Raw genomic sequence first — 15,497 nt, 5'->3', positions numbered from 1 at the left:
TTTCATGTCAAGTCAAGTCAAGTCAAGTTTATTTGTATAGCCCTAAATCACAAGCAGTCTCAAAGGGCTTCACATAGACAATCAATCCCTTGCCTACTGCTTCCCTCTCTCTCTCTCTGGCGCCTTCCACCTCTAAGCCTCGCCTCTTCAAGGGAGCACATTTGCTTTGCAGTGGTGATAAGCCCCATCCCAGATATGAAGACCCATAGGTATTTAAGCCTAATGGGCCAAATCACCCGAGTCTTATGTTACAGCTCAGCCAAAGTTGCCATGACCTGAGCTTGAACCCAGCCATTAAGTCTTGGTGTCCCTTGGATCTTAATGAAACCTGATTTTGTTTACCAATGACTTCTTTGGGGTTATGAATCTATTGGTTTGGGTCTCGTTTTCTGGTCATCATCTCTTCGGTTTTTCTGCGATAAACTGAGTTTTCCACGTCTTCCTGCTGCAGCACACCTGATTCCAAATTTCACCTCATCAGCAAACTGCAGAAGCTTGAGAACGACCTTGATCATTTGAATCAGGTGTGTGAAGAAGGAAAACTCTCTCTAGGACCGAACATGTCTACCCCTTGCATTGGAGATCAGTTTTTTGTTCTGTCTTGCTAAGAAGAAGCTAGAAAAGTATCATAACATAAAACAGTCTAAATTTTTGAGTGCATTGTGAACATCTGACACATAAACCATCACACCACCTCTGACATATTTGTTTAACACTCACAACTGAAGTCGTCTCCCTGTAATGAAATCTGTTTCACAAGTTTGCTGTTCAACTTTTGAGTTCTGTCATTAAAGACTGACCTCTCTCGTTTGCACTTATAATGATCACAAATTATTTATCAAACAAGAGCACCCTCCACATTCACCATTTAAGCACCGGCTTCAAACGGCTGCATCGTTGCCAGTTCTTGTAATATTTATTTGTGAGTACCACTGAGATTCACCTACAGCTACGAATGCTTTTCAATCTTAAAAAAAAAATCCATTATAGTTTCAAACATCACCACCGGCAATATAACCAATATTTGGTCCTTGCACTATGCCTCACTTACATTGCTTGGAGAGAACGATATAGACAAAGGAGGCAGTCTGGGAAAAGCCAAGGACTGCGAGACACACACAAACAGGCTCTTATATTTCATCAGTGTGTCTAATGCGGTAAGCGCCGACTGTCACCGTTGAAATGAATACCTGAGCGAGCAGAAGTGCATTGGCACGGCACCCAGCTTTCTTTGTGAATCTGAGAGAGAGCGAGACAGAGTTCTGCTTTGTGCTGACGTGAATGTCACTAAGGTTGATAAGGCCGTGACAGAATGACTTAACTCAAAACAAAACAAAGTGTCAGGTCACCCATCTCGTGCTCCTACTAATACTTCTGTCTGAGGAACGTCGATTGGAAGAAGAAAACGTTGAATGCGGTCATGCAAAAGGAAAATAATGTCAAGGTTTGTTTGCTAGCAACAAGTCAATATTTTTGGGGGGACTCTACCGGATTGTGTTCCTTCAATGTCTTGTTCTTCTGCGCGGCATGCTATTAAGTTCAAAGTCTATCAGTGCTTCTCTTCAGGCTGGGAATTGGTCAACACATTTCCACGCGACAACACATTGCTCCTGCCGATATTTTCTCACTTTCCCGTTTATTTCAACTGAGCCAGCAATCTCTGACTCCTAAAACTTTAGAAAAATTCCCGCTATTAAGTTATGGACCATTAAAATTTTATTGACAGTAGTATTTTAAACAGAAACACCTTTTGAAGTCGATGCGCAATTTGTCTATGCGGGCCACATAAAATGATGTCGCGGTCCATATATGGCCCCCGGACCTTGAGTTTGACACCTTTGATCTAAATAATGTAAAACATGGTCAGGGGGAAAATACACTCAGGAGACTACATTGTTGCTACCGACTATTTAATTTGAGAACAATCCGAGAAAATAAAATATTATGCAGCATTTGAACTGAAAACATTTCTTTTCCAACATATGATAAAATGGCAAGTATCATCACAATGTTATCATTCAAATCATGAATATTTATAAAACATCTTGACTTCTCTCTTCATGCTGGGCGATTTCTTCCAATAGGAAATGGAGTCACAACATTGCATCACAATCCACTGGTGGGTGGGGGAGGGACACCTCAAGGAGGAAAGGTGAAGAAGGTCGTTAGCCTGGTTCACATTGTTAGCCGACCAAGGTCGTTAGCCTGCTTCACGTTGTTAGCTGGCCAGACCTTCGAGAAACCCTCCAAAACACATTTCTACAGTGTACAGACTATAATTTCATTTCGGAGCGGTCTGGCACAGGCTAGCTCAGCAGAACTTCTCTGAGAAGAAATTCCGAACAGCAAAACGATGAATCTGGATACACCGTGTAGCGTCTCACACATGGTTGATGTGTCTGACCGATACCGAAACACGTCGACGTTTACAGCAGGCATAAGGTCCAAAAGGATCGATTGACAAAAATCTTTACAAAATTTCGACCCGACACGGTCAATTCATATTCAGGCGTCATGAAAAGAAGAATTCTATCTCTTTCTTTTTTTTCTGTACAAATGACAAACATCACAGAATGACAACATCAACATTGCTACTTTTCCATAGCACATTTTCAGACTGAGGTGCGGACAGGACGGGGTAAACGGAGGGAAGTCACCTGACGGGATGTGATGCGACACAGGGGTGTGGGATACCCTCAGGCTGGGTTCGACAGCGATCGCTCATACAAAATGTGCAAAACACCCTCGTCCAATCAAAAACAGAATACCTGGGAGGAACATAAATGCCCCATGTTGCAATGAGTTGTTATCAAGAAAACAATCTGTGCTTGAGTTTGCTTTGTAATACCCATGCCCATTACAAACATGGTGGATTTGGTCCCCCCTGACACGGGAGGGGAGGAATGAACGAGACAAATATGTTTGGTTTTGGTAAGCAATCGGAGCCACGTGACATGCGTCCTTGTCATTGTGTCTGGAAGTGCTGCGGAGACGCAAACGTGACCCGGTGCTGCCCCCTTAGTCATGTGACCTCCGTCATTGATGCCGAGTGGTTCTGAAAATGGATGTGATAGCAGGAGGGTAAAAAAAGGGGAGGGGGGGATATTAAGGACAAGAAAAGGAATTGGGAGGAGTGTGGAAAGGGGTCGTGGTGAATGGAAAGAGGGAAAACATCATCAGGCAAGTGTCAGGAACGCTCCGGCTGAGCTTCTGTTAGCGTTTCATTCAGGGAGACGAGGACAAGGTGCATGCAAACATTCATGCCTGTGCTTTGTTGATGAGTCATTTGTAAAGAAAGAAAGAGAAAAAAAAGCCTTGAAGGAATTCTGCCAATTATGAAACAAACTTCGAGGTTGTACCTGTGCACTGAGGGTCTCCAGGGGACTCTCGACACGAGGGAAAGTCATCAGGGGGAGGCCGCGGTAATCTTCGCTCTTCTGTTTGGTCGTGGCACCGTGGACGCCTTTGAAGTTGTTCACCACGCACACGCCCTATCGCCCAGTCGACAATAAATATGGAACGAGGGGAACAAGTCAGCTCATACAAACTGTACGAGTCCACCGGAGAGTATTTAGAATGATTTTATACAAAATCTAATGGGTTTAGGGAGACTATGTTGGGTTGGGAATTTTGTAAACAGCTTGGCTAATTTGTAATGTTCTTAAAACAGTGCCATTGGTTAATAATAGGCCATATTCCCAAGCCATGTTTTTAATTACGGTAAAATCGAAAGTAATAAGCCCAAAGAAAGTTTGGTCCAGTTGTGGAGTGCGTTGTAGAAGAGTCATCAGTAAGTCTTCAACAATGTCATTTTGCTTAATTCATTTCAATATTTTACACATCTGAGGTTGTCAAAACCTTCTAGGATGAAGTTAAAATGAAAGAAAGGAAATTTGACATTTTTGTTATTTTAAACGCATAGTAGAAATCTCATAACCAAACTTGGTCTCAGAACATGAAGCAGAAAGCACCTTTGCTCCTCGGATAAGATACAAAAATGTCTCTTTGATTAGATCTGAACAAGAAAACCAATATTTTATAAACCCAAGCGGGTTTGGCGGTGTGATTCCAAACACTGTGTTTAATCTTAATCCTGATGCTCACTGACAGATTGTATCTGATCCTGCGCAAGAAAGCTCATTTGAAGTAAACTATCCAAACAGTGTTTTGTTTTAAAGCTCCCAAATAAAATGCGAGACAATCTTAGTACCAATTTGTTTTTCCTGTCATCCAGACTGAGCTGGATTTCTTATCCGGCAGCAACACGGACAATCCAATTTAAACATTGGACATTGCCACCAAGTCTGAACTAAATACCAGAAATTGGACAAGGAGCCCAATAAATTGCTAAAAATTCTTTACGATTAACTACAAGTGCGGCGTCCACTCGTATTGACAGCAGCAGAGGCAAATCAGCCTGATAGTTTTTGCAGCTGACAGACGGACGAACAAACAGACGGATGTGGGATAAAACCTTGGCAGAGGGAACAATCCAATCCCCTGATTAAAAGCACGCTCGGTGCCAGTAGGACTCCCGTTTCGCTAACGTGTCGTCAGTCTTCCCGCTATGTCTTCCCTCTTCTCTTCACCCGACAGCAATTACACCTAAGAAGCCTCTGAGACTGTGAAATAAATCGTTTTTAATTCGGACGGGGTTCCCTATGGGTCTCTTTGGTAGACCACCTCGATTTAAAACAATTGTGACCTTGACATAAAAATACATAGGATCAGATTTATTTGTTTTCATAGTCCTCACCAGAAAAAGTGCAACTGCTGATCCCAGTATGAATCCAGCCACCACGTCCGAACAATGGTTTCGGTACTCTGAAACCCGGTTGAGTCCGGTGAGGAAGGCTGAACAGAGAGTCCCGAGACAGAGGACAGGCTTGGCCAAGCGGCTAGACTTGGTTTTGATGGTACTGGTTATGTACATCTGGAAAAGGAAGATGGAGTTGATGTTAAACTCTGTTGCTAACCTCGGCAGAGTTTGCACGGAACCGTACCGAGACCACTAGAGTTTCCTACCAGATGCGTGTAGCTAGCAAAATATATTTTTAAAAAACAATCTGTCTGTTGAGTTTATCAAAGTGTTGACTAAGGCAACCAGTTTTGCTGGCTTTACTGTGTGTATGGTTTGTTATTTCCACAAATCCACGGCCTAATTCACATGACCAGATGTGACCAAGGTCATGTTTTGAAGCCAGACACTTTTTCAACAGCCTTTCAAGGACGTATTGCTGCGCCCACAACAACAAACACGTCTGTGGATTATTATTTTCTGTTTATCAAAACACACACTTCTATTCCCCTTTCACTTTGCCGCAGCTGAAAAGAATTTTGGTAAGCGGGAATACAAATAGATGGTTTCTCCGAAAATCCCTGCCTGTGCTTCTGTGAACAAATTGTGGTTGGGTATGAAATGAGTTTTTCCTAATACTTTGAATCTTTCATCCACTTTGAACTGGCGATGACATCATCAAAACTCACCGTCAGGTAAACAGCAGAGTAAACACTCAGCGAGGCGTCTTTGGACGGAAAAGATCGCCGGGCGTTCCCGACAATGACGGGATTTCCGGTACAAATGTTGCCGTTATTGATAAATTGGTGGTTCAAACGGCACTCGGTGCCGGTGTAGTTTGGTTTGCACACTGTCAGAAAGTACGGCGAGAGGCCGCCCGTGACCACCTGGCCGGCATTGACGAAGATGTCTGTGGCAAAGAGTCCGAATGCAAACACACCTACGGATGCACAAAGAATAACAATGTAAGAATTTGGGATCATACAAGCCTGTAAAAAAAGCACCACGCCGTATTACGTAATAGCAAATATGAGTTTAGTGTGAAATTGGGGCTGTGTTGGGGCCAAAATCATCATTTACAGTGCGGAAAAAAAACCGCCACTATTTCAACACCTTTACTTAATTAAAGCAATAACTCGAATGATATACACTCAAATAAATGTAGACGCTGTACCAGGATGTAACGGGAAGCCGACTGATGGCGGCCATTTTTATTTGTTGTTATTACAGGACGCATTAGCATAGGTTGTTAAATTATATATTTTGATTGGAGTTGGTTGCTGATTAGTTTTTTTTTTTGTTTCCACCTGTTCTCATCTACCTGTTGGTTTGTATCAAGAGCAATAAGCTCCGCCCAGTCACTCCTGCCTTGTCCAGGTATAGCTCGTTAACTCATCACTTGGCTTGTATTTAGGTCACTGTTTCAGTGTCACTTCCATTTGCTGAATTTGGCTGAATTTGTGTTTTTTGTTGTCCCTGTACTTTGTTTGCCTCTTGTTTTGCAAAATGCATTTTTATCTCCTACAAACTCAGGAAAACAAAAGTTTGAGTTGCATAGCAACAAACCTACAAATATTTGCTTAATGTGCATATTTGCATGGACATTTGCAGCCCAATCAATCTTAGCAGCGTCTGCATTGATTTCACTGTGAAATATGGCTGCTGATTAGCTATCTGGCTTGCATAGGCATGAAACGGCTGTGCTTTGTATTCTCATCTGCAACAGGGGGCAGCTGTTGCAACGCTTTGTCCAAACAGGGAAAATAGTCACTTTTCTAATTTGAGTATAAAAAAAAATACGAAAACAGCAACACTTATTTAGGTCAAGAAACAGACGCAGCTAAATGTGTGCTGCAAATTAATTGCAAGAAGCAAAGTGAACTCCAATGAACATTTTCTAAAGAAGGCTTGTAAAAGGCGGCCATTAAAGATTTTATTTAGTTTGCAGCTGGTATCGAATCCATCACTGCATCGACTGGCTTTGTGCCATCTTGGACAAATGCCCCATCTCATCATGCACGCAAAGGTCATGGAAATTTGACTTGCTTGATCACCGCGCGCTTCTTAAAATATTGCTTAGCTAATGTTAATTTTAAAATAACAAAATTTAAATATCACGGTTTTACCGATGAAGCGTATGACGCGACGAATAAGAGGATTGAGGTAACAACAGTCGCCAGTTACGATGGTTTTCTCCTGAGACAGGAGAGATTCCCTTGTCGATTTCATGGCGTACATGGACACCTCGCCGACGAAAATCTACAGACACACAAAAAGAAAAAGACACCTGTTATAATAATGACGGGAGATAACATTGAGCCCGTGGGTGGCTCTTGTGTACACAAGCAGTGTTTCTCAATGCGGTCTTTGCTGGGCTCTATTACAGCGGTGACATTTCATTACCTCTGATGGAAAAACTGCTGCTGGACACACTAAATGAAATTCCTACAGTGAGGCAAGCTGCTGTGTGTTTGTGTTCATAACAGACTCTGCTCTGACCCTCACAATGTCCTTCGTCAATATTTTTCTTGACTGGAACAAACTCCAAGGAATTTTGCCGACATGTTTGTTTGCGGTGTTAAACTATTGTACTCTGAAGGTGAGTTTTTTTGTGTTCTTTTTTTTCACCCCCCCCCCAAAAAAATTACCAAAAAATAGTGTAAAATTCCTCTTCAAATGCTGACAATGAATGTGATACGCCACCTACTGTCATGGATAAGCAATTGCACTTAATTTTATACGACCGTCCAATTGGAATACTGAAAACAGAGCTGAAAAACATCTTCATTTGTAACCTAATTAAAGAAATTAGATTACATTTTAAGACCAACAGAGTTTATATCACATCTATAGTCATCATTATGAAGAAGTGCCCTTACACCTGGAGCCATAAAATGCATCATGACATCAACATAGACTGTAATCGCTTTACATCTCCTGAATACCCCTAATTGGTGTTTATCCTAAAAACAGAAACGTGGGCCTGAACAAATTTTGCATGGCACACAGAATTAAACCAAATGACTCATTCGCATTCTGCCCCGACATAGAACGGAAGCAGCAGCAGCTTCATGTATCTTAATAACACTGGCGGAGTAATTAAGGGAAGCGCAGGGTCGCAATATCCTTGCGAGTCCATAAAACGCTTCACCTGTGAAATTCAAATGACGGATTGCAACTGCCCACCATATTCAGGCTGAGTCTTTACGTGTATGTCACCTTATTCACAAGCTAAGTATGGCACGTCGATGAAAAACCACAACTGATGAATGTTGCCTTTCTTTTCCATCATAAGATGCTGCCAAACAGCAGATTCATTGTGACCACCAAACAAATCAGCTGAACTGTTACCACGCAAATATCATCCATCCTTTACTTAGCCTGCGCAGGGCTAGCGTCCCAAAAAAACCAAAAGTGGAATGCAATTCAAAATGATCAAAGCATAAAATGATTTCGGTATCCGCCGATGCCACAGATCAATTCCGAGCTCTATTTGTTTTCTTGCACCGCAGCGTTTTTGCATAATCTTGTCTTCGAGCAAGCTAATGCCCAAACTGTGAAACAAATATGCCTCCCTTCAAGGAGGAAACAAATAACTCAAGACATAAATCAGTTATGCAGTAAGGCACTTTTTTTTTTCTCTCTCTCATTTTTGCAGAGGGATCTCACCGCACTCAACTGGACAACTTTGAACAATATGACTTTCAATATTCAATTGCTAATGGCTAGCTCACTGTGCCGCTAATTCTAATCGGTTTGCTTTTAAATGAAAACAAACACAGCGACACCAACCACTTTTTCAACCTCATGGGCTTTTAAAAGTTCTAATCTCTCCTCCAATAGCAATTTTTAGCATGCATTCATACATTATTCAAACTACTACTCCAATTGAAATTGATTTATGGCTAGTGAGCAATTGATCAGGTGGTTCAACAGAATTGCTCTGATTCTAATTCGGGGGTAATGTCGAACCACTCATTGCAATTTAGAATTCACAAATTGCTTAAAATATATCTCAATTTCGTGAAAATACTGGAATTGTGCATGCCAGGCCAGACAGTAGTTGACATTTTCGAAAGAAGCACAAGGACAACTGCCCTTGTCCAGGGAAAAAGAATGAGAGAAATACTGCCCTCTGGCGGTGTGAATGAATACTTGAATTTATGAATTTAGTCCCACTTTCAACTAATGAAATAAATCAAAATTTAAATGCAGATGTATTCAAAAAGCCAACTAAATTCTCGTGACAACATGGTTTGGGTTCTTCCTTCGGAAAAGAGACAGCATCCATTGCAGGCTACATGTTAATTGGCCAACATCCCAGCCTTGACATCATTAATTCTGATTGGCTGCTCTCGCGCTTATTTACGCATGAGAAGACTTCGGAACAATTTGGAGAGTCAACTGTAACACCTGACAAAGCACTCTCAGAGGGCACAATTAAAAAAAAGTGGAAAAAAATACATGTGTGTACAAGGTAAAACGGGAAGTGATGAGGAGTGTTAAACCCAAGCTGACGCAGCACGTCACGGAGATGAAGCATGACCAGGGACAAGCAGCTAAAAGGATTTACACGGTTAGGAATACGTTTATGTAAATATTCAAAGGAAAAATGAAATTAGGGGGAAGAGGGAAAAACTAATCCAAATGCATCAGATAGAGATGCTAAATATAACATGACTAGAGAGCCGATTGTTGGCATCCTATCAGAGTGGAAGGCCTGATGGCAAATTGCATGCAGCTCAATTTGAGACATAAAAACAGATGCCAATAAATTACCATATCATTTTTAGATTTTGTTTTTGGATATGACAGAGTCATTAGTTGATCAGGCCTATCTTAACTTGTGTTTAACCCAATATGACATTATGATGAATACCTAATACTCTAATTGGAATTAACAAGTGACAGCAAGGAGCAACACTGACACCTATCGGCAGAGCTATATCACTTTTTTTCAAGGCATTTGAATGAGGCAAATAGGTTTCATTCGGAAATATCATTACATTGAATGAAGCTGCTTGAGAGAAGTTGGACTTTTTTCACAATGGTCAGCAAGGCTTTCTGATGTCATCCGGATGTCCATATTCGTTACAAGACGTTAATTTCTAATCTCAGTAAATCTCATTTCTACCGGTGTGAAAGAATTAAAGCTGCATGAAAATGTTACTTTGGCATTTTGGCTTTTTTATGGTAAGAATAATAACTGATCCAGGCACTTTTTGTCCAGAGTTTCAATGCTTCGGTATTGGTTTTTACATGATTTGCCCTCAACTGGCAGCAGAGGGCACTGTTTCATTCATTATCGATTTTGGGCACGTTTCAAAATGAAAATTAAGGAAAATAAAAGGAACAAGTGCGATTAAAAAAAAAAAAAAAGGATGGATAACTGCATGCGGTAAACCAAACTAGCGTTTTCCTTCACTGAAGCAGTTTTACTCACAATAGCGGTTGGAGCAGCGGCTACCACACAGTACAAGATGAGGGGGGGTACAAAGCTGGCCTCCTCCGTCCCGGGGTACGGCTTCATCAGCTCGGCGTCGTTACAGAAGAAACCCTGCACGTGCACGCTGAAAAGATCCGTGCACTCCATATAGTAGGCCAGCAACACCGTACCTGACATGATGACCAGCTGGAAGAAGAACATGTTGCAGGACTTAAGAATTGTTCATAGTTGCCATTTCAAGAAAAGTTCAAAGTGAATTCGAGGCTTTCGGCTCCTCGGCTGCGCTTGTCTGGCAGCTTTTCACACAAAACATGCACAGAAACAGTCTCTGTCTCGCTCTCTCTCTCTTTCGCTCTCCTCCTACTGCACCCCCTCGTCCTTTTCATCCCTCCAACGTGAAGCTTTTGTCTCTGCTCTTTTACCCCACTCTTTCCAGAATTTAGCTGAAGGCATGTTTGCTTCTTTTTATAAAATATGGTATATTTAGCCCGCGATGACGAAGCCAGGCTACAATGCAAAACAGAAAGCGTATTGAAACCTTTTTAAGTGGTTCTGTGAATATTTTTTCCACATTTGTATTCTTCACTCACTAATGCGCCCAAGATCTGTTGCGTTTTTTTTAGCCAAAGGAGTCTGATGAGGTTGTGTTTGAAGGATCTGAAGGTCCCGAAAATATAAATACATGTAGAAATATCTGTCATTTGTGCTTTTATAGACTTTGCATTTTAATTTTAGAGCTAAATACCTGTAATACCGGTCTTGAACACTTGGTGTCGCTAAATTACCTCTGAAGTATGTTTTAATGAAGGCCTTCATTTTAGCCAGAGCTACCGAGCTATTAAATATTTAGTGCTATTGATCATTATGTGAGAGTCATGAAAATATGAAATTAATTTATTCAATCATACACTCAACTTTGGTCTGCACTTGAGTCAAATTGAATTACTGGTTTTTTTCCCAAGTATTTAATATTATAGCAGGTATGTTCCAATTTATATTCCATCTAGACAAGGGTCCCTCTCTGTGAAATTTGTTGGCTCCATTATATGTGCTTCTCCGCTTCCAGCCAGCATCATGCCACCTCAACTGTGAGAAGGGCAGACTGATGGCACTGGCGCTCATAAAACCAAGCTACAAAGTTAATGCAGTAAAGCGGCCTACCTTGAAGGGCAAACTTGACCGACTACACTGGCGTTAAGTCGTTTGTGGTCCGTGAGCAGAATTAAAATGGACATATTATACTTTTTTTCCCTCAATATAAAACATTTTCAAGTTTGTTTTTTTTTAATGTCTCTGAAACCTCACTTTTATCCGAATACGTCATGAAATGATTAACCACCAGGAGGCAGTATAATGTAATAGTTACACGCTACATAGAGAAGGTATCAGCTCTTCAGTATGGAAGTAATGTCAGTCAGGATAAAGAATGTATGCCTTTGAGTACTGTTGCATATATATTACCAGTCTACGTGTGTTGCGTCACCTTTTGTGTTCAAGTTGTGTTCGTCCTCAATTAACCTCCCATGCCTGTCTTGAGGGAAGGGAAGAAGCAGCTGTGGAAAGCCACGCAAGCAAGGGGACAACACGCAAGAAGAGACACCAAGGTGTGCCTGCTGGTTCCGGGATTGTCAAATGCAATCAGCAGACTAAATGCATGACCTGATTTAGAACCGACAGCAAGTAATGGAAATGAACTTATAGTCACTTTCCAAACATGAATGCTCAACACAAATACAACGTAGGCGCCGGTTGATTTGAATAATTTATCGGCTGTAATGCATTTTCAGAGCTTACCGAGGGAAATGCCACATGCATGCAAAAAATGAAATCAGTTCCTTTTTCGTCAATATATCAGTGATTGATGATCAGTGATATCAATATCACCATAGCTATGAATATTTTGTCCCTTTCCCAGGAAAGCCAAATTGTATTGTTACATAAGCGCACCCAAAGGGAAGTTCAGCTTCCATCTGCTTCACTACAACTGTTCCTTTAATTAATTTACTCCCTCTTCCTTCCAGCTCACTTCGTTACACCTTACTCATCCTGCTTACTTTCATCCCACCTCTCTTGTGATTCTCAATAGAATTTCTATGCCTCTTTTGTCTTGTATTATTTTTCAGCAAAAAGGTAATGGCGAAACTAACATGGGCTTGGGGTTCATGAAAGGAAGGTTGTGACAAATGGCCATAAATTGTCAACACTGCCTCTGGGGTAAAACTTTACAAGCCAGCTGCTCCACTCTGGTTTCATGTCTTGATCATGTGACATGAAAAAAACCCAGTCTCTATGTATTTGTGTCACATACATCGAGTATAATCTTCCAGTGGAGGTTTCACCAATTAAGTCAGCTGTGTTCACACCCACAACGGCGCAGAAGAGGCTTGTTTTTTAACTGCACCGAGCAGTTAAATATAATATAAATATACTACCCAAGAGTCTTGATTTAAAGGTCTTGTGTGTCTTACAAGCACTCAACCAGTAACCGTTTTTTTAAGCACCTGTCTGACGTGAATATTTGTATTTATTTCCGTGTCAACAGTGAATAATTCAGAGCTTTTGGCAGGCCTTCCCACCACCACTATGTTAATTGGCGGATGTTGTCATCAACACAATTAACAGTCACTTATTGACCCTCTTGCAATCAAATACCCTCATTAAGCTAATTGGGTGGTGATTAGCAATGTCCAAATGAACGGCACGGCACACCGACTTCAAGCCAAGATACTTGAAAGCTGCAATCTGAGCAAATTGTTGTACGATGAAGTCAAGCTGTGAAACAGACAACACAACAACATTTTATAGAGGCAACAGTGCTTCAAATGCGTCTGTGCTCACTTTTTAATGTCAACGCAAGCTGCCGAGCAATGTCACACATGGTTTGACTCAATCTGGTCTGCAATTGGATTGAAACGATAGCCCCCACTGTAATCTTTTAGCGCTACAACTCCAGAACAATTGAGTTGAATTCAATTAAAAGAACTTAAAATTATCTATAAAGAATGAATACAGTACATTTTATGTTATAAAATGAAAACTCCCCAATTTGTTTCTTTGATACACTAAAAAAATGATGCCGGGTCAATGTGACCCAACCGCAAAAATTAACTCATTCGCTGCCGTTGACGGCTATAGTTGTCAAAGATTCGTTTTTAACATTGCTGCAGAATGTTTTGGTGTACATTTGATACATGATCCATTTTATTTAGACCCTTTGCTTGCTGTAAGGGGAGGTTGAAAAGAGATGCAGATCTGTCATGTGATTCTTACATAACAAGCGCAAAGGGATGAGGCTGCCCTGAATGCAAGGTGAAGCTCTGAGGCGCAGAAGAGAAATTAAAATACACACGAGATGCGTAGGGAGGACCGTCCCGTCCGAAAGTGACAAGTCAGTCGAGGTGAAAGCACGAGGGTGGAATGGTAATGCCACACCAAATTCTGGAGGATTTTTCTCCGGGAAATGTGTATGTAAGTACTATTCGGTGCTGATTTAAGACAGTCGGCTACAAGGTAATTAAATATGGAGGATGGCACACGCGTTTTGCTTCGCACTCATCCCGACACTTCACGCTCCATTTAGACATTTAAAATCAACCAGACAAGGTCATTTTGCTAATGGTTAAAATATCTCACATAAAATCCATTCCCAGATTTTCATCGTCGGCACTCGGGGCAATTTCTCACCTCCACAAAGATGAAACATGGAATGATGGAGTAGCTACGCAGGATGTGGTTGGATGCCATCTTGTCTCCCCCTCCAGGAGACTTCTCCTCTCAGGATTCACCTCACTCTGAAAAAAGACATCACGGGTCAATGCTAATCTTATAACCCAGTCAGATATTCACCAGTAAGTTTATTTTATTAGGAGTCAAAAATCTGAATTGATTGATTTACATATTATTGTGTCTATGAAATGTAAACAGATACGAACGGTGACCTTGGAACATTTGAAGAGGCCTACCCAAACATCTGCCCGCTAACATTTGAGCCGCTTCTCCTTGGCCCCGTTGGCACAAAAGAACAAACAGAGCAGCTCAAATGTCCTTTCAACTCAACTCATTTCCGTATGGGGACTCTCAACAGCTGCGAGATGTCGTCTCGCAACCGTGCCTGAGTTGACCCACGGGGTCATCAACGTGGGTCACTTCCCATGATAGGATGAGGACCCCCATCGTCAAACAAAAAGGGAATAAATTCCACACTTGACTTGATATATGTAGCAAACAGGCATATTTTGGAAATGACTTCTAGTTTTGTTGAGATATGGAACCTGAAAAATGACAATATAAACCCAGCTGCTTCTGAACTGTTTTTTTTTCCTCTCCGTATCATATTTCCAAACAGAGCAGAAAACATTAGCGCATAGAAGTACCCTAAGCAGAAAACAAAAATACTGAAAAGTGTCATCTCGGCATTGTTTCATTTCCATTCCCGCAGCCAAAGGAATTATGTAATGCCTGTCAGAGATATTTTTTTGAGCTTCTTTTTAAGAGTACCAGGTTTGTTGCTAACCTACTTAGAAAGGAAAGTGTTGCTCTTTCTGCATATGCTTGAATTTTCTTGACGGCCATTTTCCTCTTCAAAACACAACTTCAATCTTTTTGCCACTAATAAATGATCCAAAAATATACACAAGCCTTTCTCTGTGTTGTTGAATACTATTTAGTCGCAAACAATATACAACACGCTATTGCACCCCCCTCCGAAATTGAGTCATTAGATGAGGCAAGACACAGCGGTGATGATGATGAGCCTTAATCAGTCCCTAAGCGCTTGTCCCTTCTCATTGCAAGACTAAAATCAGCAATCTCACGCTGAGACTGGATGGCGGCAGCAATCTGACCGTCACTCTCGCATCTGTCCCGATGCCTCATTCAGCCAAAGCAAGTATCGAGGACACAAACATCTGCTGATGTCAGTCTACCAAACACTCGTAGTGACAAAACATCGCCGTATGATAAGTGAAGAACCAGGTGTCGTTTCTTCCGAGCCATCTCCCGGTTGGCTAAAACATGAAGCATTCGTCTCGTGTAAATTGAACTGCACTCTGCAAATTCTTGGAAAACATTCATTGGATCCGTCTCGGCGCACTTCAACGGCGTAATCGGCCTCTGGTGGCTCACTGTCTGTTTGGATTACGGCAGGTAGGAGTAGAAATGCCTCTTCTGCTTTGGGAAAATTTTGCCCCACCTCATTTGAATGTACCCAAATGCTATCATATAATATGACATCATGTAAAAATTCAAAATATT

At 41.4% G+C, this 15,497-nt stretch overlaps 1 protein-coding gene across 2 annotated transcripts; it reads right to left on the bottom strand.

Annotated features, from left to right (window-relative positions):
- Positions 1–2,093: 2,093 nt before the first annotated feature.
- On the bottom strand, positions 2,094–13,988 carry plppr1 (phospholipid phosphatase related 1). Of its 2 annotated transcripts, none has more exons than XM_085927051.1 (7): positions 13,929–13,988; positions 10,242–10,430; positions 6,925–7,057; positions 5,488–5,738; positions 4,757–4,933; positions 3,360–3,491; positions 2,094–2,138 (listed from the first exon to the last, which is right to left on the bottom strand). In XM_085927051.1, the coding sequence occupies exons 1-7, from the start codon at positions 13,986–13,988 to the stop codon at positions 2,094–2,096; spliced, it is 987 nt and encodes a 328-aa protein (XP_085783177.1). The 2 variants fall into 2 exon arrangements, with proteins under 2 accessions (XP_085783177.1, XP_085783176.1); XM_085927050.1 differs by lacking the exon at positions 2,094–2,138 and adding an exon at positions 2,972–3,055.
- Positions 13,989–15,497: the final 1,509 nt, after the last annotated feature.

This window comes from Syngnathus leptorhynchus, chromosome 12 (assembly GCF_054491065.1).
Source record: "Syngnathus leptorhynchus isolate UIUO chromosome 12, UIUO_Slep, whole genome shotgun sequence".
Classification (NCBI taxonomy): domain Eukaryota; kingdom Metazoa; phylum Chordata; class Actinopteri; order Syngnathiformes; family Syngnathidae; genus Syngnathus; species Syngnathus leptorhynchus.
This window is presented reverse-complemented; position numbering and strand designations above follow the sequence as displayed.

Coding starts and splice junctions, on each gene's coding strand:
- plppr1 (XM_085927051.1), bottom strand. CDS start 13,988: ATGGCATCCAACCACATCCTGCGTAGCTACTCCATCATTCCATGTTTC. Junction 7,058..10,241: donor CCGCTGCTCCAACCGCTATT/GTGAGTAAAACT, acceptor GTGTGTCTGTAG/ATTTTCGTCGGCGAGGTGTC. Junction 5,739..6,924: donor TCGCGTCATACGCTTCATCG/GTAAAACCGTGA, acceptor GTGCATCCGTAG/GTGTGTTTGCATTCGGACTC.